Raw genomic sequence first — 26,730 nt, forward strand, 5'->3', positions numbered from 1 at the left:
TTAAAGCAAATAAAGAAAGTGCTTAGTGAATAAGACTACAGTTATATACAGTGTGCAAAAGTGGCACAACAGTTCAGTGAATTCATCCCATGGACTATGATAAAGTTGTAAAAAAATAGTCACATAAAGGACAACAAGTGTTTAGTATGCAAACATTTAGAAGTCATCACCATCATATACGTACATGCTATCAGGAATAAATTAAATGCGTGTACATGTATGTGTTTGTGGTGGGTTGTGAGTCTCAGATAACGTGGGTGACACTCGTGTCTCTTACCTGCTGGTACTTTAATCAGAGGGGGCGGGATTAAGGGCACTATGATTGGCAGGCCTCCGTGCTCCTTAGAGGAGGAGGGGTTTGCGGATGCCTCGGCTGTCACTCCATTCCGTGATGTGGGAGTAGAGCCAGAGCTGTTGGCATGCGGAGGAGAACCAGTTCTGTTCTCTTCTGTAGATGCTTTTGGCAAAGAGTTCTCTAGATAGGAGAGAGAGAGAAGGATGAGCCGTTCTGACATTCTGAACCATAATCACTGATGTCATTGTACAACAATTTTACAAAATGTCCTCAGCATTTTTTTTTCAACTGTCAACTAATTCAAATTAACATTCAAAATTATGAATCTGATAATTACTTAAAACCATACACATTTGAAACACAGTTTTTAAGAGTTTGGTGAATAAAAAGCAAAAGTAAATCACAGGTCCCCATCAAGTGAAAAAGTGTACTCTTATTGTGTGTGTGTGGGGGGAGGGGGGTTATACTGTATAGCTGTGTTGACATGTAACATGACATTGGATTGTAATTAACTAGCACTCACAAAGTCCATAGAAGACATTTACATAAGCCCTTAAACACACACATACTGTAAATGCACCTGCAGCAAATAAGACAAGATTCAACAAGAGCACCCAAACAGATTACTGGTAGATAGCAAAAAAGCCCATTTGTAACTCTAATGGCATGTTCGTTTAGAGAGGATCGCGGCTAAACGAGTTAATTATGTCTGATTGTCCTTTGCCTAATCTCTCCACTTCCAGCGACATCAACTAACAATAGTGAAATATCATAATCTGTAGCTGTGGATTTGTCTGACGGCAGAAAGTAATTACGGCGAGTGTTACATGACAGGCGTGGTAGGTTTGAAAAATGTGGCTCGCTAGCTGGGAACTCTCTAATGCCTAAATCACAATTTTTTTTAATGGGGGTTGGGGTATGGACTTAGCAAGGAATTAACCAACTCATTGTGTTGGCATCTCAGTCTCTATCCCACAGGACCACAGAAAAAATGGCTGACAGTTTAAGACGGTCTAATGCGCTGGCAGAGAGGCCAGCCAGAAGACAGCTTGGAGGGCATGAAGATAAAAGCTGTGGGTTTATGTGTTCTCAGGGGAGCAATAGAGGAAGTGCTAGAATTTAACTGTGCATTCACTTTCTACCAACATTTTAAATCTTATGCCTGATGTCTGATTATAGTTCTTGTTTTCAGTCTTATCCTTGTCAGGATTGTGTGTCTTATTACCCTCCCAGAATTTCCTGCTTATAGCGAACAGGCTTGTGAAAATAACCTGCTACAAAGAACCTATGGTGAATTAGGGTATGGAAATAAATAAATTAAAAAACACATTAAAGCCAGTTCTGCATATCAGTATAAAATGTAGAGATGTTTCATTGGGTTATAGAGAAAGGTGGAGGTAAATCACCAATGGTAGCCAAAATATTCAGGTATTGTCTAGAAAAAGAGTTTCTTTTTGTAAGTGAGAACTATATTTATGTGTAAATGTTATTTATGGCCTGTCTGACAAGGGTAAGGTTCTATATCTGTGTGAGATCTCACCTTTCAGTACAGAGATGTGTTGCCGCATTTCTCCATCAGGGTAGTTACGAATGTCAATGTCGTCTGAATCTCGTAACTCCACTTTGTCATATCCGTACCACCCAAGTAACTCATTCATTGTGTTTTCGGCAAAACTCTACAAAAGATAGAGAACCATTTTAAGAATCAATTTATTTTCATTTTGTTTTTATCTTTAAGGAATCTGTTGATTTATGACATTTCAGAGTGTGCTTTTTGTACCATAGGCCAAATCTTTACTAAAACCTATTTTGGTATATTACAGATTAATGCATTCTTATTAGAAATGCCTACACACACACAGAGGAAATCTCTCTTTAGGAGGTGTAAAGCGCTGAGACAGTCAATAAAAAATAAAAAAAACATTGAGTGGCACATTTTGCAATGCGTATATACAAAACTCTCCACAAGGAATCTTATGTGTGCATCAATACTGTGAACATAGGCCAAAGGCAGTTTAATCTAAGAAATCCACTGGCTCATTGTTAGACAAACTCAGACTGAAAATAACTGCAAACAGTTCAGCTCCATATCCTTTTAAGAATGTATTCTGGACTTGTATTGCTATAGATTGAAAAAAAGACATCATACAAACATCTTGAACACATCCCTGCCAGAGAGCAGAAGAGGAAGAAGCATTATCAGAGCAAATCAAAGGTGACTTGAGAAGAGAGGAATCCATGCAGCTCAAATCTACGAGAAGAAACATGGGCCATACTTGCAATGAGTTTTGAAGTTCAGAGTTTTGATACCCATACAATCCTTACACCCATGCAACCAGCTATCAAATAGAGCTGACTAAATGTAAAGCATCACTTTAAAACCTTTTTTAAGACAGAAAGCAGTTTTGCATTCTTTGTCAATGCTAACTTAATAAATATAAACCTGCTCATATTCTGTACTGACAGCACACTTTTTCATGATAAAAAAACATAATGTGACAAATAGAAGAAAAATGGATAGTGATATGATTGTGACACCTAAATCTGGTAAGTCTGTTATATCCACATAGCATTATTATTATTATTTTGTAATGCCTTCTAAACATGTATGATTGTTCCCAATAATCCCTCACCTCAACCTTCATAAATTTCTCATGGTCTGTCTTTTAATGCTCTATACAATTTCCTCTGAATATGTAAAGTATTGTACTCATAATCCAAGAATAAAAAGATGTTTTCTTTTTTAATGTAGAGAAAGTATAAATCACAGTACCCCAAAAAATGACCCCTGCTGCCCCTGTACAAACTGCCCAAAACACACATTTATCTGCTAATTTAATAATCTCATAATTTATTCTATTGAAACTTAATCTCTTTATTTCCTTTGTTCTCTCTCATAACTCCATTTATTAAAATGTATTTAATAATATACCTGTAGCAATGTTTAATTCTAAATAGTTTTATTTATATTAGTTTATTTATAAATATGATTAATTTATTAAGTTTCTATATCTGTTTTACTCATCTAAAAGACAGGTCTGTCAGTTTGCCATTACTCTGATTTCTTTTATTGTGCTTTTACTGTAAAACGTAGTTTATTCTGTTGTTGAAATGTAAATGCAATAAAAGAGCATCTAAAATGTATGTTTTCATGTGTATTTTTTTATTCATTTATTTCTAAATAATGTAAGTATTGCTTATTACTGTCACTTTTTCTGTTTATTTCAGTCAATCTGAGGAGGCTCTCACCATCAAGTAGGGCGAGTTGCCATGGAGATTGCCTGCCTGCCCCGCCTCTGGGAGGGGCCGATTGGACGGGACCTGATGAGACATGAGTCAACAACAGTCAATCAAACATAGAAACTGTCAGTCAATGACATTAAAGGTATTGTTCTGTGTAGTGTGAGATAGATACAAACTTAGTTTAATAATTAATGTCACGATGTAGCTATATATTACATTTACTATAGTAAATAATGTAGAACATACAATAACAAGTCTTTTCTCCAGCATTAAATCTACTATAGCACTAAATTATTAGACGTGCATTGGCCTATAATCTTAAAAATAGGCTAAACAGGGCAAAAATAAATAAATAAATAAATAAATAAATAAAAAGGAATTGTGTATTATTCTTGGAATGTTGTCCAATGTGTTTAAAAAGCACATGTGCAACCCATTCCCCTTCTCCACTCTGCCCGCTTCCCTGCACTTCTCCTGCATGACCACCAGGTGTCTGTCCTCCCTCTGGTCTGTAAGGTGAGGCGTCTGTTTTAGGATCGAGTTCACAAGGTCAGTTACAACGCAGTAATCACACCCCGTCCGAAACCTTACTGGACCGTATCAGCGCAGCTTGGATCAATCTAAAATCACTTGAGCTCTGTTCTAAAGTTGTGAAATTCTAGAACAGCAACAGTCCAACCTTTCCCTGCTGGGCCAACATAACTTACAGTGAAAACAAGGGCTTATAATTACTCATCACAGGGTCAAAGGTGAGGTCACATTAGGTATGTGTTAATTTGACCAGTAGACATATTAGACTAAGGATATGAAGTATGTCTAGCCTAAGTGTGCATGCACATGTGATAGTTACAATGTTTTTTGCATGGTCCTAAAGTAGTTTAAAACTGTTTGATTAAAAATGGTTAAAGGGGCCTGGGTAGCTCAGCGAGTAAAGACGCTGACTACCACCCCTGGAGTCGCGAGTTTCAATCCAGGGTGTGCTGAGTGACTCCAGCCAGGTCTCCTAAGCAACCAAATTGGCCCGGTTGCTAGGGAGGGTAGAGTCACATGGGTTAATGTCCTCGTGGTCGCTATAATGTGGTTCGCTCTTGGTGGGGTGCGTGGTAAGTTGTGCATGGATGCCACTGAGAAAAGTGTGAAGCCTCCATACGCGCTATGTCTCCGCGGTAACACGCTCAACAAGCCACGTGATAAGATGTGTGGATTGATGGTCTCAGAATCGGATGCAACTGAGATTCGTCCTCCGCCATCTGAATTGAGGCAAGTCACTACGCCACCACGAGGACTTGGAGCGCAATGGGAATTGGGCATTCCAAATTGGGGAGAAAACAGGGAAAAAATGGTTAAAGCCCCTTGAGCATGCTAAGCAGTAGGCTGATCCGGTCTCGGCACAACATGGAGGGAGTGCCACACAAGGTAATACGCGCCTATGCCATAAGACTTTACAATGCATCCAGCCTGTGCAGAGACGCCATTGTCATTTGATGAACCAGGACAGCTTCCTCAAGTACAACTAGAATACAATACTCCTGTGCAATTAGTTTCTGTGCAATTTTAATTTCATTACTTATTAAAAATTTTTTGATGTAAGGCTATGCATTACACAATACATGTACAAAATATAATATGTTTCCTATGGATACCTTTTATGAATCACATTATGTAATATAATACATGTCTAGCAGACACTTTATGTGCATCAAGTTGTAGAATTTGTTGCATCAGGTGTCATTCTTATAATTTTGTCTATTTATTGTAATGCATAGTGCTATGTAGAGTATTTTGTTTTTACATTATTATCTATCTATCTATCTATGTATGAACATTTATTCCTGTGTGCTGGTTTCTAACCAGTTTTGCGAATCAGCTTAAGCTGTGAACAAATTCTATGGATTTTGCACAACAGTGTGCACTAAATGTTACTTCATAAACACAACTGCAATCTGAAATTCCCTGCACTCCTCTCCTATCAAGGCTGCCCAATAAAAGAAAGAGAAATAGAAAAAGAGACTATATTTCTAGTATTTCTGTCCCTATAGAGACTAAATCAAATAGGAAATGGTTTTATAAAATGTTTTTTTAGGGCAGAGTGAAATATCAGCAAGAAAAGTGATAAGATACGAAGCAGCAAATCTCATTCCTTCTTTGCCTCCTTCTCTCTGTTCGCTGTGATTGTGACGGCGGGGGGAATTGGACACCCTGCGTGCAGTAACAAGAGTAGGTCACTGTACACCATGATAAAATTCCCTCCTCCCTTTGCCAACTTTCCTTCTGACCAACCTCTCTTTCACTCCCTCACTCTCTCTCCTCTCCTCCCGGCCCACACTTTTCCATTGGCTTCTAGTTTTTTCTCTTGTCCCTCTCTTATACTGAATATCACTCTTTTTCTCTCTTACTTACTCTATCCCTCTCTCTCTCTCTTTCCCCCACCACTATGCTCTGCTTTCATTTCCATCTACCTTCCTTGATATCCGATCCTGCCTGTATTCTCAGCTTTCAGTTTTTACAGCTTAGGCTGCCTATTGCTGTATACATTCCTTTCTCCTTCTCTCCCTCTCTCATCCCCCTCTCCATCGGGGCAATCACCAGCATGGGCTTATTTTACCATGCTGCACATGAAAGCAGACAGTGATGAAGGCAACACTGTCAGATGTCTCTCTACCTCCTTCTCCGTCTCTCTCTCTCTCTGAGGTATAATCCTTTACAAGGCCACATTGTGTACAGTTTCTCTCATGTTCTCTTCCATTTTTTTCTTTTGTCTCATTTCTTGTAAGAGAAAAATTAAACAAAGAATTGTTTTAAACAGCACTAAAATGAGGTACTCCTCATAGGCAGGGTGTGTGTATGTGTGTTGGTGGAAATCTGATACCTGAGAGGGAGAAATTCATAATGCTCAGGTCTCAAGTTCTCACTGAGGCAATAAGAGAGAACTGCACAGCAAAACACAGAACGCAGATTGTATTTGTACACAAATTTGTGAGTTACAGTATGTTTTCAGATTACATCGTAACAAGCAATGTTTGTGTTAGGGGTTATTTACATACTGTGGGTATCGAGCATCAGAGATGAAAAGACAGCAAGAAAACAGAGCCTCTGTACCAGTTAGAGCAGAACACTTTCCTTCACCTCTAAAGAAAGCTGGACTTGGCGTTAACAGTTATAGCCCACAGTGGAAAACATGAACTCAATGAAGAGCACAGAGAGAGAGAGAGAGAAAGAAAGAGAGTTCAAAAGGATAAAGAGTTTTTCAGTTTTTCCTGTGAGTAAATCAAAAGCCCGGTAGACATATTTTGATAATAACAGTCGGGATGGAAGTATTCAACCTTGTTTTGATTTTCCCCCTATTACCGACACCTGTTGACGCATGTATCTCAGACCCCTCAAACAGACCCTAGCTCTAAACCCTCCTCTGGTTACTCTACACCACATATCAAATTTAGCTTTGATTCCACAGAACCTGATCTGTGTCTGTTGACGCAAATGTTTGGGGAAAATTTTTGTTTTGTCTCCATGGCTTTGCTGTTTCCTGTTTTTCATGTTACATGGGTGTAAAACACACGCATTGTCAGCCCTGTTTGCATATGCTTGAGTCCACCACCCTCAGCTGATGGGTGGTATATCTGGGGTACCTAGATGGGGTATCCATATTTCTGCGGTTTTCTAAACACTCTCCCCATCTCCCAATGGTTGGACTAACATAGTCCCAACCCACCCCTCACGCCATTAGTTGAGCCAGTGTTGCTGTGTCGGGCTAGTTGGGATGCTCAAACAAATAATGTTTAAAAGTCCCATATGGTCAAGCATCTACACTTTTTTAGAGAATCAACCAATGGCTTATACATATACAGTAGTTGTCTTTGCATATTAAGCTGGGGCAGGATAAAGTGACACATTACATCTTTAAGAATCAACCACTATTCTGAATTTTAATAATGTCTTTGGTGGTTATAGTCTTGCATGTATCTGGGAGTGTTTGTGTAGAGTATTTGAGCAGTATCTGTAGAAAAACACACTAGTGTCTTCCCACTGTTTTCTCTTCTCCCTTGAGAAGTGATTTAACAATCTTTCAGCAAAATTCTCTTTTGTGTGAAAAAAATCATATGGCCAAAACATGTTCTCTGTAAGAGAACATTAGAGTAACAGAACATTTAAGTTATGCAAGTGAGCTGACATTACAAGCAACATTGTATAAGATCAGATGCAATTTTAAACTTGATCAGTCCCATAATTGCTGTAAAAAATGGCTCTTCTTTACACTTTTTTATTTGTTATTTTTTTTTGGCAGAGAGACATTTGACATTCTGCACAGTGTCATATTAGGATGGATGTCACAGAAAAAGTGTTTCATGGTGAGACAATTGTGAGTAAACTTCTTTCAGTCACTTAATGATGTTCCCATAATTGATGAGACTTTATGTTTTAAAGGGATAGTTTACCCATAAATGAATATTCTCTCACCATTTACTCACCCTCATGCCATCCCAGATGTGTATGCCTTTCATTCTTCTGCAGAACACAAACAAAGATTTTTAGAAGAATATTTCAGCTCTGTAGGTTCATGCAATTCAAGTGAATAGTGACCAGATGTTTCAAGCTCCAAAAAATCACATAAAGGCAACATAAAAGTAATCCATGAATCCAGTGTATAAATATGTCTTTAGAAGCTATATAATAGGTGTGGGTGAGAAACAGATCAATATTTAAGTCCTTTTTTTACTATAAATCTACACTTTCACATTGTGAAAGTAAATGTGGAAATTTATAATAAAAAGGACTTAAATATTGATCTGTTTCTTACCCAAAGCGATTGCATCACTTCAGAAGAAATATATTAAACCAAAGGAGTCATATGGATTGCATTTATGCTGCCTTTATGTGCTTTTTGGCGCTTGAAACATCTGGTCACTATTCACTTGCATTGTATGATACAGAGCTGAAATATCCTTACACATCTGGGATGGCATGAGAGTGAGTAAATGATGAGAGAATTTTCATTTTTGGGTGAACCCTTTATCCCATTAAAGGGCGAGTTGATCAGTCTTCACTTCTAGGTATACAAGTTATTATAAACTGAAACATAATTTATAATCCTTTTGATTTATAAACTGATATTTGTGTGTCTGCTCAATAGGATCTCAAATAATACCTTAAAGGTGTTTTAATCAAACATTTTGCCCATAATCAACTGAAACATAAATACATTAAGAGTACTGTAACTGTCGGGTGACCTCAGACTCTCTCTGGAGAGTTTGACCTTAAAGTTTGGTGGGATGAAATGTGGTCTAATGTTCCTCTCTCTTCAAAATTAATACAGAGATCAGCTGATCCACAGCTCTGTGGTAAAATGACAAATATATGGATGAAATGACAAACATATGCCTCACTCTTACACCCAACACCCCTGACAAGGCAAACATTCTTCACAGAGCTTTGGAGATGCATTAGTGATTTAGTGATGAAAAGAAAGACTAAAGGTGAACACACAAACACTGTCTGATACTTTTTCAGTATCGGGAGAAATCATTGAACCCAGTTTTGCCCTATGGATTACAGGCCAGCGCACAAGGTCACTCATCAGGATTCGTAATGTGCACACCACAGTCCTTAAACTAAAATAAAAATATGACAACACTTTCTGTGGTGGGCACACAATTATCCAGGATATTAGTACGATTAATGGACATTAAATGAATTGAAAATTCACACATTTTGATCTGAACAACATGCAATCATATTTGTTCTAATCCCCTGCTGACAAAAAAAACTTATTGAGCAACAGAATTTTAAATCAGCAGTGTAAAAGACAACGCTTGCTTGTTAGGCAGGCAGCAAGATAATTTCACCAAAATTAATAGACAATGCAAGAAGGGGGCACAGAAAAATCTATACACAAGAATCGGAGCAAATCCCTTAATCTCAGCACTCACAAAACAAGTAACACAATTTTCAGTTGCATAAAGAAATAATTTTCCGCTCCAAAATAAGTCAATTTCTGCAAGGGTAGCATGCATTCTTCTCGTGTGTATGTTTATGTGTGTGTGTGTGCGCGCGCGCACGTGTTTGTGTGAGTTACATCAAACTAAAAGATCGGCGGCGTTTAAGGAGACCGTTGAGACGCACGCGTGTATCTCCGCTACAGGTCGATCAATATCTGTCAAATTTAGAGCCCCCGTGGACCGGAGCGCCTCGCGCAGGTCCCGTCAAGTCATCAGTCTGGCGAGAAAGACAGCGCACTGGTCACAAAGCAATTCACTAAAGCCCCAAACACATTCTCAGAGACATTATCAAATTAATAATAATAATAATAATAATAATAAATGCATCCCGTATACTATAAGGCTACGTTACAATAATTGTTAATGTGGTTTGTTCTGATAAACTGCACTGAGGCGTTTCCATAAATTCTGGCGTTTCCAAAACATCAGGCTGCCTGGCAGCTGATGCAAACGCTTCAAACAATGAGCACCAGAAGAGGAGACAAAGCGCCTGTGTGCACCCTCCAAATATAAAAACATAGCGCTCTCCAGTACAGAACAATATCAGTACAATAATAAGTGAATAATCTCAGCGCTCTTGAATATACAGATCTGTAATTACATGTACCAAACACCCCCAAAATGGCTTTTCAGTGTGCATTTGTTATGAGGAGAAGACGCTCAGTAAGATGCACATCTGGAGAGGCTTCCCATCACAACAGCTGGACAGCTGCATCCATCTAACCAGCTTTCCATTTCATTCGTAAGGATTTCCCCTATGTATTCTGCTGCTTATGTGCCGCGAGGCCCCGTTGTTTGCGGTGTGATAGTAACGGCGGTAGTAGTCGTAGTAGTAGTAACAAGCAGCAGTTTGACGCGGAGACTGACGCACTGGATATTCCATCAACTACAGTGAAGCCGCGAAAGGAGAGGAATTCTCTCTAAACCATCTTGGCACTAATAGTTATGTTCGTATCGTATCGGGATTGGATTATTATAAGCATATTTTACATGCACATGACTGAAAAGGCATAAATAAATGTGTTCAAATAAAATATATATTCATACAGTGTAATGTGCACGAGATAACCTCAATCACAGCCAACGTATACTGTGTGAATTAACCTTAAAAAGAAAACGAGAGGAAAATAATGCCGACCTGTTCTGCACCCCCCCCCCCCAAAAAAAATTAAAGTTAGCTGATTAACCCCAAACACACAGCGTTTGAATGAATCGGTTCTCTATATCCAGTCCGAGGGCGGAGCGGCGGTGCGCTCAACGCATCCAAAAATGACAAGTCTTTGTGGGAGCGAGAGAGCGCGAGCGTACAACCTACCTTCATCTCCGCGTTAATTTCCCTCTTCACGGGGTGAGCTGGTTTTCTGCTCCTCTTGTTTTCCGGGGGTCTTCCCTCTTTCTCCATCTCAGCCATGTTTTCTTTAATTCTCTGTCAATATTTGGGGGCAAAAACCCGGGGCGCGCGGCACGGAGCGAGGCGGGGCTGTTTCAGAGTTGAAGAGAGGCAGCGAATGGCAGGCACGCGAGAAGCCCCAGTGAAGTTGATGCTGCTGCTGCTGCTGTTGGTGCGGCTGTTGCGGGCTCACCATGCCCGGTCGACTCAGCCATCTTCTGCCTGCTATTTCTCAGCGGTCTGAGCGTGAGCTGGAGAGAGCCCTCTCGGAAAGCCAACCGAGAGGTTGAGAAAAAAGAGCGAGCCAGACAGGGGGAGGGGCCTCCGCCGTAACTCTATACGGCCACGCTGATCCCGGGAAGGCTATTTCCTCCCCAATTTTCCACAGATCAGTTTTCACTCAGGACTCCACGCGTGGCGGTGGTTGTCGCGCAATAGGAGTGAATAGGTGCCATTGTCTGATGTGTTATCGTTCGCTCCCCGCGTGTTATCAGCGCTCCGCAGGGGGTGTTTAATATTGTTATACGAGATTATTAATGGGGAAAAAACGGTTAAAGGGTCTTAATAATTTCCTATTGATTAAACATCTTTGAATGGGCTTCATTAACATAATGAGTGATGTTAATGAGCGCGATATCTGCAGGTAATTAAAACCCACTCAAGGTAACCAGGCATTTGGGCAGTTATGAGGCAACAAATGTGTCTTACAAAAAAAATGTATGTTACAAATAAGAGAGTCAGATAATATAAAACATGACTTTCGAGTAAAAAGCTGTTTATTGAGCTTGATTTGAGTTTTTTTTAAAAAGCATCACACACACACAGGGGCGGAGCTAGTGGGTGGCCAGCATTGGCCACCCCACTCGCAATTGCTGTTTTGGTCACTTTTTGTCTTGGGCACAATTTAGTTAGTCTTTCAACGATACAAACACATAATTTACTCCCCATCATGCCATTCCAGATTTGTATGACTTTTTTTCTTCTGCTGAACACAAAGATTTTTAGAAGAATATCTCAGCTCTGTAGGTCCTCACAATGCAGCTGAATGGGTACCAACATTTTGAAGATGTTAGCAGCATAAAAGTACTCCAGCAGTTAAATCCATGTTTTCAGAAGTGATGATAGTTTTTTTTTTTTTTTTTTTACTATAAATTCTCCTCCCAGCCCAGTAGGTGGCGATATGCACTTAGAATGTGAATTGCCAAAAACAAAAGAAGTAGAATGTGAAAGTGGAGATTTATAGTTTCTTACCCACATCTATCATATTGCTTCTGAAGATATGTATTTAACTACTAGAGTCTTATGGATTACTTTTATGCTGCCTTTATAGGCTGTTTGGACCTTCCAAATTTTGGTCACCATTCACTTGCATTGTATGGACCTATAGAGCTGAGATATTCTTCTAAAATGATTTTTTTTGTGTTCAGCAGAAGAAAGAAAGTCATACACATTTGGGATGGCATGAGGGTGAGTAAATTATGAGAGAATTTACATTTTTTGGGGAAGCTATCCCTATTTTTTATTAATTTATTTTCAGCAGGGAAACTCTGAACAGAAAGGAAAAAGAGACTGTGGCCATGAAGCTTTGTGTCCATTGGTGTAAATCAGTTTTTTGTTTTGTTTTTGTTTGTATGTATAGAAGAATCTGTAATCCCTGAATACATATCTTTCTCTTGTATTCTCTTATTTAATCTCCAGTCCACTTGTGTATCCAAGATTCACTCTCAGGCATGGCACATGCAGGGCATGGTGGCACTAGACCTCCTCTCTCCTCTGGCTTGGACCAAAGGCCGTCTTCCTTGAGAGCGTATCGACGTCCCGTCCCAGATCACTAGCAGATGCGCGGCTGCCTGAATGAGTGCATTGTTTAGCACACACAGCTCTGGCAGCTCCTGCTGAACATTAGCACACGATAAACAGTTACATTCTAGCAGGGATATTGTTACCCCTCTAGATACCAGAGGAGGTGCTTCAGCCCATTTCTAACAGGCCAAACTGTGTTTTCTCCAGCATGGATTGGCTTTCACTTCGATTTGATTCCATAGCTCTTAGCATAGTGTATCAAGTGCAGAGGAATATGGTTTGTAAACACAAGTAAGGCCCTAATATGCAATGACAAATAAGATTAGAAGATGGAATTTATGTCTCATGGGAATCGCCTGGTGGAAAAAGTGTGGTCATGAGACTGCATCAGCTTTTTCTGTTCTTATTGTAATCCCTGCTTGTTTATATTTTGTGTGTATTATGTCTATGTACGTATGCCTATGTGTGTATGTGAGTTTGTGAGTCTCCATTTCAAAAAGATACTAATGAGATTTCTATGAGAGGCAAGTATTACAAAAGGAATTAAAAGTAGATGCAAAACAGCTGGGTGCAGAATCCATCACTGGTTAGCGAAAAATAAACATTCATTTTACAATCACAGGGACAGATGAAGCTTTGTAAAATTAAATTTGCTCTTTGATTTGTCTGTGTGTTTGTGTACAGTTTGTGTGTATGCGTGTGTGTGTGTGTCACAGTCTCTTCTGCATTAGCATCTGCTCTGTCTTTTTGCAATTGTCTACCGTGATTTAAAAGCAGGAACTCACCTTATATGATCTTTAGATGCGAGTCAGATCACCTACTGGGTCCATGCAAAATAAAGCTCTCTATTTATACACACGACAGCCTCCAGATGAGGCTCAGCCTTGCCTCAGCTCAATCTCCTCTGGAATTCAAAAAGCACAAAAACAGCCAATTGAAAAGTGCATGTAAGTGGATTTCCACTGCAGATTGCTTTCAGTTGTTTAATAACTGGGCCATTTTCATTTTACCTTGAATGAGTTTTATGTTTCTTGAAATAAAGACAACCACTCCTTAACCAAGGCGCTAAGATGTGATTTTTATGATAGAAATTCTGTTGTCCATATAAAGCATGGACCTTGAGCTTTAATTTTAAAAACGTTGCCGGATAAGAGCCAAACATACCATACATTTCCACAGTAACCATCTTATTGTGTGATGTTTTTCAGACTATGGCTTGTCAAAGCGGTTCTCTGAGGTCTACAATTATACCACAAGATTTGGTTGAACAGGAAGCTTCGAGCATACCTCAAAGAAAACAATTTGTTGTCATGGTTACCCCTGGTCCTATCAAAAATATCCACAAGTCTTGAGATAAGGTGTGTGGTTTCAAATCTTCTGAAGTTTCTGTTTTATTAAATTACTCCATGGAGCACAACAGACCCATGTGATGATAACAGTCTTACTTTAATTAATCATAAGTGACCAAAAAAAAAAAATAATAATAAAAAAAAATAATAATAATGAGAAGGATCAGATGAATAAAAAAAGAGAAGAGACAAATGAGGATGTGAGCAAAGTGTAGTAGCTGAATTTGGATACCCTCAAAGCAGAGCTCTACTGCAGGACTCATATAGCAGATGGCTGATTACTTATGAAGTTTACTTGCAGGGTATTATAATTTCAGTGAGTGTTATTGGAAAGGCTGAGTGGAGGATTTGTAAGTGCAGTAAACATCCACTTTTCACACTTGAAGAGGTTTTTGTTGACTAATGAGCAGAACTTTCTGCTTTCTGCTAAATGGAGCATAATAAGGGAGAGGGACAGCTGTCATGTCTAGGATCTAATATTATTCAACAAACCAATTTCTGAGGCTGGACTGAACTGTTTGGTTTCTTCTGTTTTTGCAATGTACAGGTCACAGAAACTATTTCTGGATCAGTGTAGAAGGGCAGCTGGCACCTGGAGCCTCTGCCACAGTTGATTCAACTTGATCAGATATCTAAAACCCAGAGACAGCGTGAGTGGGTGTGGTAGTGGAATGATCTGGAAATTCTGTAGAAGCGCAAACAAAAGAACTTTATTGCTGAATGGTTAGAACTGAATGCCATTATGATGATGAGGCCATCTGTCAGCATACAGTTATAAAGTATATTGATAAATAACTTCTGAGTTAGTTCGCTGTAAAATAGGTAAGCAGGGAATTTGAGATTCATGTGCCATATGTTGTTGATTAAAGTAATGCAACCCAGTCTTAAATAATAGTTCAAATTTCAAAGGGAGAGAATGGAGAGGACCTTAATTTTTTCTCTCTTTTTCTTTCTCTCTCACACATGTACACTACCTGTGCCCACTTCAAAATGTGTGAATGTGTAATCACATTATTTTGAGACATTATCCTCTTCTAAACTGAAAAAAAAAAAAATAATAATTATGTGTGCGAAGGAACTTGACGAGGTAATTAAGACCTTACCTACAGGCAAGGCTCCGGGGCCAGATGGTTTTGCTGCTGAATTTTTTAGATCTTATGCTACAGAACTGGCTCCACTTTTGTTAGAAGTTTATACAGAATCATTAAAGAATGGAAAGCTTCCGCCAACCATGACACAAGCCCGGATCAGTCTGATTCTTAAAAAGGACAAAGATCCAAGCGAGTGTAAAAGTTACCATCCAATTTCCCTGATCCAGCTAGATGTAAAAATTTGGTCAAAAATTTTGGCTAACCGATTAAGTAAAGTTATGACATCTCTTATACATATAGATCAGGTGGGGTTTATTCAGGGCCACAGCTCTTCTGATAACATTAGGTGTTTCATCAATATCATGTGGTCAGTGATGAATGATCAAACTCCGGTCGCTGCCATCTCACTTTACGCCGAAAAGGCATTTGATATGGTAGAATGGGATTACGTTTATTGGTTGGATTAAGTTATTTTATAGACACCCTGTAGCAGCGGTACAAACAAATTGATTAATTTCAGATTATTTTACTCTGGATAGGGGCACCCGGCCTACTAGATCTATGCCTTGCCTCCACAGAATTGTTAATTCTTTTTCCAAGTTCTCAGGATACAAAGTCAATTGGTCTAAATCCGAAGCTTTGGCTCTGACAGTGTACTGTCCGGTAGCGGCCTTCCAGCCGGGTGCCTTCCAGTGGCCCAAACAGGGCATTAAGTTTTTGGGTATTTTATTCCCAGCAAATTTGTGTGATTTTGTTAGAGTTAATTTTGACCCTTTAATAAAAAAGTTTTCGAGCGATGTGGACAGGTGGGCTTCATTACATTTATCGATGACTGGGAAGGTAAATGTTATTAAAATGAACTGTATTCCTAAATTCAACTACCTGCTACAGTCACTCTTTATAGATATCCCCCTCTCTTATTTCAAGCAATTTGAGAGCATAGCAATTTCATTTGGAATGGTACCTGCCACCTGCTTTGCACTGTTTTTGGGAGTAGCGCACACCCCCCTAAAACGGCAGATACTCTGGAAGTGGTGATTACTGCCTTTGGAAAAGGCAATGAGGCATCAGTGTATTATTCCCTGTTAGTTCAGAGTCTGGGTGACAGAGCTTCAACTTCTCTCAAGAGATTATGGGAGAAAGACTTAAATTTGTTATTAGAGGAGGGAGTGTGGGCTAGGATTCTAAAAAACATCAAGTCTACATCTAGAGATGCAAGGGTGCGTCTGATGCAATTTAAGATTTTACATCGATTCTATTGGACCCCCTCTAGATTGTATAGACTTAGTTTCAAAGACACACCCACCTGCTGGCGATGCCAATCAGAAGATGGGGATATAATCCATGATTTTTGGGGGTGTGTAAAGATTCAAGAATTTTGGTTGAGGGTTCAGAATTTTATTTGTGATGTGTTGGCTTCTCAGGTTTCATTTTGCCCCAGGCTCTGTGTTCTAGGCGATGGGACAGTCATTGATGTAGAAGATGGGTTCATGAAGAGTTGGGTCCTGGCTGGTGTCATAATCGGAAGGCAAGTCATCCTTAGGGGATGGAAATCAGCTGGAGCGTACTCGTTTCTGGAGTGGTGCGCGGAGTTGGGCAGGGTGGCGGCTTTTGAGGGGATGGTTTGTAGAAGGCTGGGCAACATGGGATTATTTAATAAAAAATGGGGTAGGTATTTCGATTTTGTGGAGGGCTCTCGGGGGGGGGGGGGGGGGGGGCGGAGATGGGACGGTGGAGGGAGATGGGTAATATTGAATATGTGTGTGCATTCTTATTTTTCTGAATACTGTCTGTTGATTTGTTTATTTTGTGTGTCATTGTTGGTTTGATGTCGGGTCACTGGGGTGTGTTTGTGTTTGGTGGGTGGGGGGGGGTGGATGTTCGGAGAGAAGGGTTTAGGTTTATGTAATGTGATTCTGTGTTTCCTATTATGTTTATTTGATTTGTCACTGGAATCAATAAAAATAGTTAATTGCATAAAAAAAATTATGTGTTGGATTTACTTAATATATGTAGCATTTTTGCATCAAGTTTTTAAAGTAAATTCAACTTATGGTCACTTTATGTCAGCATAACTAGAAAACCTTTATTAGATATACATAGATGTATCAGTTCTAAAACTTAATTTTCTTAAAAAGGTATGTCACATGAATAAGACTTAACTAAAAGCATGTTGTTTCTAATAAATTTTTATATTATAGTTTTTACCTAATTTAATTGCCTCAAAATAAAATGACTGTAGTCAGTCATTAAATAATTGATTCCTCAAAAAAGTGCAGATAAAGCTGCACTTCAGCTACACATTCACATGCGCAAGGAAAAATTATGTTTTAAACAGTTGACCAATGGGAACACGAATCACCCTAATGGTGACTTTACACAAATAACTACAGTAAAACACCAATAATAATAAAGAGCTATAAATCTCTATGAATTCTTGATAACAATGAATTAAATGCCCCAATAAGTTTCTTTTGGCCAAACAAACGTACTTATTATCAAGCGCAAGGGCTTATGGGTATTCCCCACAACCTCAGTTCTGTACTTTTTCCCCTTTATTAAGCAGAGGCTGCAGTGGGCACAGGCTCACCAAAACTGGACAGTTAAAGACTAGAAAAACATAGCCTGGTCTGATGAATCTGGATTTCTGCTGAGGTACACAGATGGCCCACTGCAACTTCAGCTTTCTGTTCTTGGTTGATAGACGTGAAACCCGACGTGGTCTTCTGCTGTTTTAGCCCATGTGCCTCAAGGTCCAACATGTTGTGGATTCTGAGACGCTATTCTGCTCACTACAATTGTACAAAGTGGTTATCCGAGTTACTGTAGCCTTTCTGTCAGCTTGAACCAGTCTGGCCATTCTCCGTTGACATCACTCTACAAAACATTTCCATCCGCAGAAATGCCGCTCACTGGATGTTTTTTTGTTTCTGACACCATTCTGAGTAAACTCTAGAAACTGGAGATCAGCAGTTACAGAAATACTCAAACTAGCCCATCTGGCACCATAAATCATGCCATGGTTGAATGAACTGAGATCAAATATTTTTCCCCATTCTGATGGTTGATGTGAACATTAACTGAAGCTCCTGACCGGTATCTGCTTGAATTTATGCATTGTACTGCTGCCATACGATTGGCTGATTGGATAATCGCATGAATAAGTAGGTGTACAGGTGTACCTGATAAAGTGGTCGGTGAGTGTATATCCTGATCAGCTTTAAGAGACTTAAATCTGAATTCATAAACTTAGAATAACACATTAGTTTAACTGAACCATTCTACTTCAAACACAATAACCCTGAAAACTAAATTTTCTGTGTGGTAACGTTGTGGCAAACAAGAGTGTCACCATCTGTGACAGGTTTTTAGCAAAAACATGAATCTTTCAACAAAAGCTGCAGTGTCTAATTAGATACATTGTCCGGTTAGGGTACTGTAAAAAGTAACATTTGACATCATTAAGGTTCTTGCTCATAAAGGAAATTCCCTTGGCTTTTTAACAGTTTATACAGCTGAAATCTACATAGTGAACCCATGGGATTGGTCATGGGGATTGGAACAAATCCAGAAAAATCACTCGTGGCATGCAATAGAGAAAATATGCTGTTCAAACTGACTTAGAAAAAAGATTTAAAACAAGGTGACAGAGTGGTGAATTAATTCCCATTAAAAACATATTCCCATTACATCTAGAATTACAATTTGCCAGTGAGATGGATCTCACTGGCAAATTGTAATTCTAGATGTAATGGGAATATGTTTTTAATTTGCCAGTGAGATGGATCTCACTGGCAAATTGTAATTCTAGATGTAATGGGAATATGTTTTTAATGGGAATTAATTCACCACTCTGTCACCTTGTTTTAAATCTTTTTTCTAAGTCAGTTAGAAAAAAGTCACCACTCTGTCACCACTCTCAACACACACGTAATTTCTCTAAACAATATGATATTTTATATATGCTGCAGAAACTTAAGTTTATAAGGTTTCAGGAGGACTGAGAGAGCGTTTCGGTGACGAAGGGGTTAACCGCGCAGTCTTTACGACAGCCGTAAACGGATTTGCGGAAGATGGCGACCCGGTGCAGCTGTCAAAACGTGTGAGTTTAATTTTGTTGAACCGAACTTTCTGTTATCAACACGGACTCTCGTTTGGACTAATGCGCTTGTAATAACTTGAGATCATTGCTTGATAAGCGGAGACGTCGTCTGCATGGAGGGAGAAGGTGTTTTCTTCCGTATGGAGGTGACATTGGGGAGGACAGAGGCTGCATCTTACACTACATAAGCGAAAGACAGTGCCAGAGATCTCTCATGTGAACTGATCTGAAAATACCAATGAACTTTAACTCATTTAAGTAACTGATACTTTAGTTTTAAAATGGCTTGGAGGTCACGGCTCTCTTGCATTGGACGGAGGAATCTAAGTATTTTTTCCCACCCGTCTCCCTCGAACTGGACTAAAGTGGTGTCTGATGCGGAGAAGATCGTAGGATATCCCACCTCATTCATGAGTTTACGGTGTTTACTCAGTGATGAGCTCAGTAACGTGGCCATGCACGTGAGGAAGCTGGTCGGGACGAAACACCCTCTGCTTAACACCGCCAGGTACTACATTCATGACTTCTTCTCACCGCCGAGCAGCGAATTTACGAATTCTACTATGGCGAAGGAAAAGTTCATGAATATTAATTAGGCCAAACCTTTCTAATGTTCCTGGAATGGCCAGTCTCGTAACCTAATTAATGTTAACGAGACATGTTTATACCGTAGTAGAACTGGTTCATTGGCGTTCCAGCCAGTGCCAGCTTACTAACGTCTGCCTTTCATCCATTCAGGTGCCTATTGGTCTGACTTTTCGTAACCTAATTGATAATAGTGAGCCACGCCTCCAAGATACTAGGATATGTAATTTACATATTTACATGTAATATACTTAAAGGGATCGTTCACCCAAAAATGAACATGTCTTTCATAATTTACTCATCCTCATGCCATCCCAGATGTGTATAACTTTCTTTCTTCTGCAGAACAAAAACAAAGATTTTTAGAAGAATATCTCAGCTCTGTGGGTCCACACAATGCAAGTGAATGTGGTCCAAAACTTTAAACCTCCAAAAAGCACATAAAGGCAGCATAAAAGTAATCCATAAGACTCCAGTGGTGTAATTAAGAGTCTTCAGAAGCGATCCAATCGGTTTTGGGTGAGAAAAGAGCAACTTTTCTCTTATAAATGTTTACATCTGCAGGCTCCATGGCGATCATGATTTCAAGCTCGATTACACTTCCTAGTGCCATCTAGTGCTCAGTGCATGTGTCAAGCACTAGGAAGTGTAATTGAGCTTGAAATCATGATAGCCAAGGAGACTGCTGATGTCAAGATTTATAGTGAAAAAGGAGTTATATTTTGGTCTGTTTTCACCTGAAACCGATTAGATTGTCATATGGATTAATTTTATGCTGCCTTTATCTGTTATTCGGAGCTTTATAGATTTGGTCACAATTCATTTGCATTGTGAGGACCTACAAAGCTGAGATATTCTTCTAAAAATCTTTGTTTGTGTTCAGCAGAAGAAAGTAAGTCATACATATCTGGTATGGCATGAGGGTGAGTAAATGATGAGAGAAATTTCATTTTTGGGTAACCTGTTCCTTTAACCCCTAGTTTACTCCAAGGAGACTGACCCTGGAAGAGTATTTAAAAGTCATTTTGAAGTGTCCTCATAGTAGCCATGGCCAAAATTAATGGTGGCTCCCTCCTGTGGCTGCCATTTGCAGTTCCTGTCTGATATTTTATGGGACAGCTCTGAGACAGGCAGCCCAGTGTGCAATAAGAACAGAGGTCAGGTTCATCTCTGAATTTCTAGCAGTCTCTGTGTTTGATGGTTTACATTTTACACCACTGTGATCTTTACTTTCTCTACACATTATATCCAGTTGACTCAAATCATATTATGCCTATGTAGAGGTTATCAGTTCCCACAGTTAAAAGTACAGTATGTTAAATAACAGTTTTTAACAGTCTGAAGTCAAAAGAATAGCTGGAATTTTAATCTGAGCCAGGATGTAGGCCTACCTGCAAACACAAAATATGATTTCCAAATTCCAATAAAGAAACAAGTAATTTTCCTTCAAATTTTGGCTCCCTTGTAAAAGGGATCTTCCTAATGCTAAGAGCATTATTGCACTTACGTTATCCAACTCAATGACATACAGAAAGTTTAAGAGGGTAAAGGACTGTGTGCTTGTGTGTGCATTTGGTTTGGGAGAGAGAGAGAGTTCGGGAACCCAATCCGGCCCATCCAGACAACAGTGCTGGAAACCATAGCCCAAGGGTGTAATAACCTATACACCTAAATCTGATATTACAATTCATTTGGGAGGGGTGGGGACCCTGTCTTCTCCCCTCAGCGTCAGTTCAGATTCAGCCGTCTCCTTAGACGCGCCAAAGTTATTTATATGCACAATGGCAAGCTGGCGAGCCGGGCTGTGCCAGCTCACATTCCAGTTCTGCTTTCTGTTCATTCTTGAAAAAAAAAAAAACCACACACCTCAGCAAAGTAAAGTAGAGTTTAAATAACCGAGGATGGTGAGGGACAGAGTCGTGGAGGAAGACAGACAAGAGTAGTTTGCGGTTGCGCCAAGAACTTGCAGAGATGTCTGAGGCGCTTCAGCAGAAGACCTTGACAAAAACACTCTAAAACACAGATCCCCATACAGGCGTATTTTCCCAAAGACACACCCACACACACGATCTTACGGACAAGCAGGGTCCAGTGACGCACACACTTTCCCAATGACCTCATCTGCTGTGGTGTTTTGATTAATAATTACAGCAGTCACCTTCTTTATTGACAGAAGTTTCACAAAAATTTACTTAACCATTGAAGTACAGACTCCTGTACATCAGAGTCTTAAAGGTGCAAAAGTTTTACTCCTAAAGAAATTAATTCCAATTTTGTAACATGTACAGTGCCTTTCATAAGTATTTGGACATTGAGACACTTTTCATAATAGGAAATGAAGCAATCAATATAATACTTGAAAATCATTTACAGTGAATGACTGTCTGAAGTCTGGAACCCACTGACATCACCAAATTATGGGTTCCCTCCCTAGTAATGCTTTGCCAATGGTTTTCTGCAGTGGTCTTATGTTACTGCTTGTTTGTGGGTCTTTCTGCTTTAAGTTTTGTCTTCAGCAAGTGAAATGCATATTCACTTGGGTTAAAGTCAGGTGACTGACTAAGCCATTAAAGACTATTCCACTTCTTTGCCTTGAAAAGCTCTTTGGTTACTTTCACAGTATGTTTTGGGTCACTGTCAATCAGTACTGTGAAGAACGGTCCTCTCAGTTTTGCAGCATTTGGCTGAATCTGAGAAGACAGTATTGCCCTAAACACTTCAGAATTTATCATGCTGCTTCTGTCAGCAGTCATATCAACAAACACTAGTAGCCCAGTTCCACTGGAAGCCATGTATGCCCATGCCATAACAATGCCTCCACCATGTTTCACAAATGATATGGTATGCTTCATTCATGAGCTGTTCCTTCCCTTCTCCATACACATCTCTTCCCATGATTCTCGTACATGTTCAAAGAAAATTGTTCCAGAACTTGATAGGCTTTTTTATACAGTATGCTTTCTGGCAGTCTAATCTGGTCATGTCATTCCGGGGACATCCAGGCCTTTGGGAGTTGCTGAGTTCACCAGTGTGTTCCTTCTTTTTAAGAATGTACCAAATTGTTTATTTGGCCACTCCCAAAGCGTGGTTTATACTCGATGCAGCGGCTTGTTCACGAGGTTGGCGGAAGTGTGCGTTGGCATTAAAAATGAACTACTCTGAGGCAACATTGGCTGAACAGATACGTCTGTAAAGGCACATCTGTGATCCGTCCATATGGATAAAAGTAATAAAAGTATTATATAATACAAGTAATGATAGTAATAAAATAGGGGGGTTTCAAAAGACAAAGATCAATCTGTTAAATTAAATCAGACATTTTAACAAATCTTTTTGCTTTATTATTTTTACATAGCCTAGCTTTACCATCTTATGATAACATTGCAGTTCTATCAGAAATACATTAAAATTATGTTTATTTTCCAACCGTTTCATCTTAAGTATAAAGAATATTACATAAATACAAATAGAAGTTTGTAACTTTTTATTATAAAGGTTCTTAAAGGAATAGTTTACCCAAAAATGAAAATGTGCTGATAATTTACTCACCCTCAGGCCATCCAATATGTATCGGAGTTTCTTTCTTCATCAAAACAGAATTTAAGACTTTTAGGATTTCATTTCAGGCCTCCTCCTCTAAACAATGCAAGTGAATGTACTCCATTTTTTGACTGTCCAAAATGCATATTTAGGGTGCATCAAAATAATCCACACGACTCCAGTCGACAAATAAAGTTCTTCTGAATGCAAACGATTGATTATTTTGAGAAACAAAACAATACTTGCATACTTTTTATCTACAAATGTTCGCTTCCGTACATCACTGTGACCTGCGCTCATGAGAGGGATGACATAAGCTCGTGACCTTACCAACGAAAAAAATGGAGTACATTCACTTGCATTGTTTAGAGGAAGAGGCCTGAAATGAAATCCTAAAAGTCTTAAATTCTGTTTTGATGGGGGGCCTGGGGATCTCAGTGGTAAAAGACGCTGGCTACCACCCCTGGAGTTCGGTAGTTCACTAGTTTGAATCCCAGGGCTTGCTGAGTGACTAAAGCCGGTCTCCTAAGCAACCAAATTGGCCCGGTTGCTAGGGAGGGTAGAGTCACTTGGGGTAACCTCCTCGTGGTCACTATAATGTTGTTCGTTCTCGGTGGGACGCGTGGTGAGTTGAGCGTGGATACCGCGGTGGATGGTGTGAAGCCTCCACATGCGCTATGTCTCCGTGGCAACGCGCTCAACAAGCCACGTGATAAGATGCGTGGAGACGGCTGGGATTCGTCCTCCGCCACCCAGATTGAGGCGAATCACTACGCGACCACGAGGACTTAAAAGCGCATTGGGAATTGGGCATTCCAAATTGGGTGAAAAAGGGAAAAAAAATAAAATAAAATTAAAATAATCTGTTTTGATGAAGAAAGAAACTCAGATCTTGGATGGCCTGAGGGTGAGTACATTATCAGCAAATGTCCATTTTTGGGTGAACTATTCCTTTAAGACTTACATTGGCAAAAAAAAAACAAAAAAACATTAAGGGCACAAAAAAAAAACTGACACAGATTAATGAAAATTAAGTACATTTGCCTTATTCAGCAAACACGAGCAGAACATTTGTGTGCAAATCGTTAGTAAAAAAATTATTGCGTAAATTGTCCCATTAATTTCAAAGGGACAATTTACAAGCATGTATTTACACACAAATTTGTTTTGTTCTTGTTTCATGAATAAGACCCAATGAGTTTGCTCAGTCACTATACTGCATGTTAGCATTTCTATAAGAGTTTATATGAATGTAAGCATTTCAATGTAAATTTGATAGGAACGGTGCCTTCAGTGCCTTGAGCATTGCTCTGTTGTAATGTGGAAGTAGGAAAGATACTGTGTTTAAAAACAGAAGAACTAATGTTAAGAGTAAAATGTGGGAAAGTCTGTCAAAACTTGTGCTGTTCCTGGCTGTGTGTAGCACCTTCTACTCTGCATATCTTTCTGAAGGATCCTAATTTTAAAAACAAGTAGCTGAAATTCTTTCTAACAATATTTCTTGTAATTTCAGTAGAACCATAACAAATTCAGTGACACATTTAAACACAGAATGTTTTGTGAGCGTGTCAAAATGATTTGCAAAGTGGCTGTTATTGAAGGATAGGGCAGTTAAAAACTGTATCTGACTCAACAGCAAACTCGTAGCTTGCGAGAAATTGCAGCAAAGCACTGTTTGTTTTTTCAAATGCGGTTAGAGAGAGGGTGCGAAATGGTCAAATTGTAGCTGTTTCTAGAACTTAAACACTTTACTAACATATTTAATAAAATATACAGTACTGTGCAAAAGTTTTAGGCACTTGTGAAAAATGTTGCATAGTGAGGATGTCTTCAAAAATAATGCCATAAATAGTTTTAATTTATCACTTAATGTCATACAAAGTCCAGTAAACATAAAAAAGCTAAATCAATATTCGGTGTGACCACATTTGCCTTTAGAACAGCACCAATTCTCCTAGGTACACCTGGATACAGTTTTTCTTGGTTGTTGGCAGATAGGATGTTCCAAGCTTCTTGGAGAATTCGCCACAGTTCTTCTATCTATTTAGGCTGTCTCAATTGCTTCTGTCTTTTTATGTAATGTCAGACTGCCACGATGTTCAGTGGGGTGCTTTGTGGAGGCCATGACATCTGTTGCAGGGCTCCCTGATCTTCTATTCTAATCTTTTCTATTTGCAAAAGTAATGTTTGGGAGTCTAACATATTTCCTATTGACACACTAAAGCTGAAAATATAAATAACCATCTTAAGACAAATGCTTTTGTGAAACATCTTATGTGCATAAGTCTTTTGCACAGTACTGTATATATTTTTATATGACCCCTTTAAACACCTCCCAGCTGTTGTGTTACATTCCATCACTCTTTCTCTCCTTCATTCCCTCTTTCCTTCGTTTCTTATCACCACTTGTCATTTTTAATGACTCCCTGCTCCTCCTTTTGCAGTAGAGTGAGTTTCTGATTTAATCTCTCTCTCTCTCTCTCTCTCTCTCTCTGTGTGTGTGTGTGTGTGTGTGTGTGTGTGTGTGTGTGTGTGTGTGTGTGTGTGAGAGAGATTTTGAGATGCAGTCTCTGTCTGATTGAGTGATGGTGTGTGTGTTTTGGGGTGGTGGATGTGACCAGATTATTTTAGGGCTGCTCTATTCTGACCTTTCTGTCAGTATATGTTTTAAAAACATTAACTTAAGCCATTTGGGCAGCTAAACAGGAGAATGTTAACCTGTGGGTGTTCAGCTGGATCACTGGATAGTCTCTCTTTGAACATGGTATGTGGCCTAATGTATACAAGAGCTGCTTGAATACCTCTACTGTTATCAGCCCCCTTTTTATCCCCTTTTTCTGTATTTCTCTTTTCCTACCTTAAATGAATAGTTCACCCAAAAATGAAAATTCTCTCATCATTTACTCACCCTCATGCCATCCAAGATGTGAATGACTTTCTTCTGCTGAACACACACAAAGATTTTAAGAAGAATATCTCAGCTCTGGTGTCCAGAACTTTGAAGCTCCAAAAGCACATAAAGGCAGCATGAAAGTAATCCATATGACTCCAGTGATCAAATCCATGTGTTCAGAAGCAATATGATAGGTGTGGTTGAGAAACAGATCAATATTTAAGTTATATGGGATGGCATGAGGTAAATGATGAGAGAATTTTCATTTTTTGGGTGAACTGTCCCTTTAAATCCCTTAAATCCCAGTCTCCTTTATTCTTTCACTCTATCATGATATATCCTGGCTCTCTCTCTCTCTCTCTCTCTGGGCTGTTTTGTAGTGGGCGTGACTGGGTGTCATCTCATCTCGATTACCACGGTTGTGATTCATGACAAGCGACTCT

General features: G+C 39.3%; 2 protein-coding genes across 6 annotated transcripts in view; one reads left to right on the forward strand and one right to left on the reverse strand.

Annotated features, from left to right (window-relative positions):
* Positions 1–11,192, reverse strand: part of sobpa (sine oculis binding protein homolog (Drosophila) a) — a 51,661-nt gene extending 40,469 nt beyond the window's left edge. For 2 of the 5 annotated variants that reach the window (XM_051648987.1, XM_051648985.1), the window contains exons 1-6: positions 6,583–6,677; positions 6,408–6,468; positions 3,545–3,616; positions 2,449–2,546; positions 1,836–1,971; positions 278–475 (exon numbers count right to left, since the gene is read on the reverse strand). In XM_051648987.1, coding sequence (XP_051504947.1) covers positions 278–475; positions 1,836–1,971; positions 2,449–2,546; positions 3,545–3,616; positions 6,408–6,426 — 523 coding nt within the window. In that variant the 5' untranslated portion in view covers positions 6,427–6,468; positions 6,583–6,677. Of the gene's footprint in view, positions 1–277; positions 476–1,835; positions 1,972–2,448; positions 2,547–3,544; positions 3,617–6,407; positions 6,469–6,582; positions 6,678–10,849 lie in introns of those variants that run through there. The other 3 variants (XM_051648988.1, XM_051648986.1, XM_051648984.1) reach the window with 2 other exon arrangements.
* An 8,038-nt stretch (positions 11,193–19,230) lies between these two features.
* pdss2 (prenyl (decaprenyl) diphosphate synthase, subunit 2) overlaps positions 19,231–26,730 on the forward strand; it is a 50,560-nt gene continuing 43,060 nt past the window's right edge. The window contains exon 1 of the mRNA XM_051648994.1: positions 19,231–19,777. Within this exon, the coding sequence (XP_051504954.1) occupies positions 19,551–19,777 (227 nt within the window). The 5' untranslated portion in view covers positions 19,231–19,550. The remainder of the gene's footprint in view (positions 19,778–26,730) is intronic.

This window comes from Myxocyprinus asiaticus, chromosome 21 (genome assembly GCF_019703515.2).
Source record: "Myxocyprinus asiaticus isolate MX2 ecotype Aquarium Trade chromosome 21, UBuf_Myxa_2, whole genome shotgun sequence".
In the NCBI taxonomy this organism is placed as follows: domain Eukaryota; kingdom Metazoa; phylum Chordata; class Actinopteri; order Cypriniformes; family Catostomidae; genus Myxocyprinus; species Myxocyprinus asiaticus.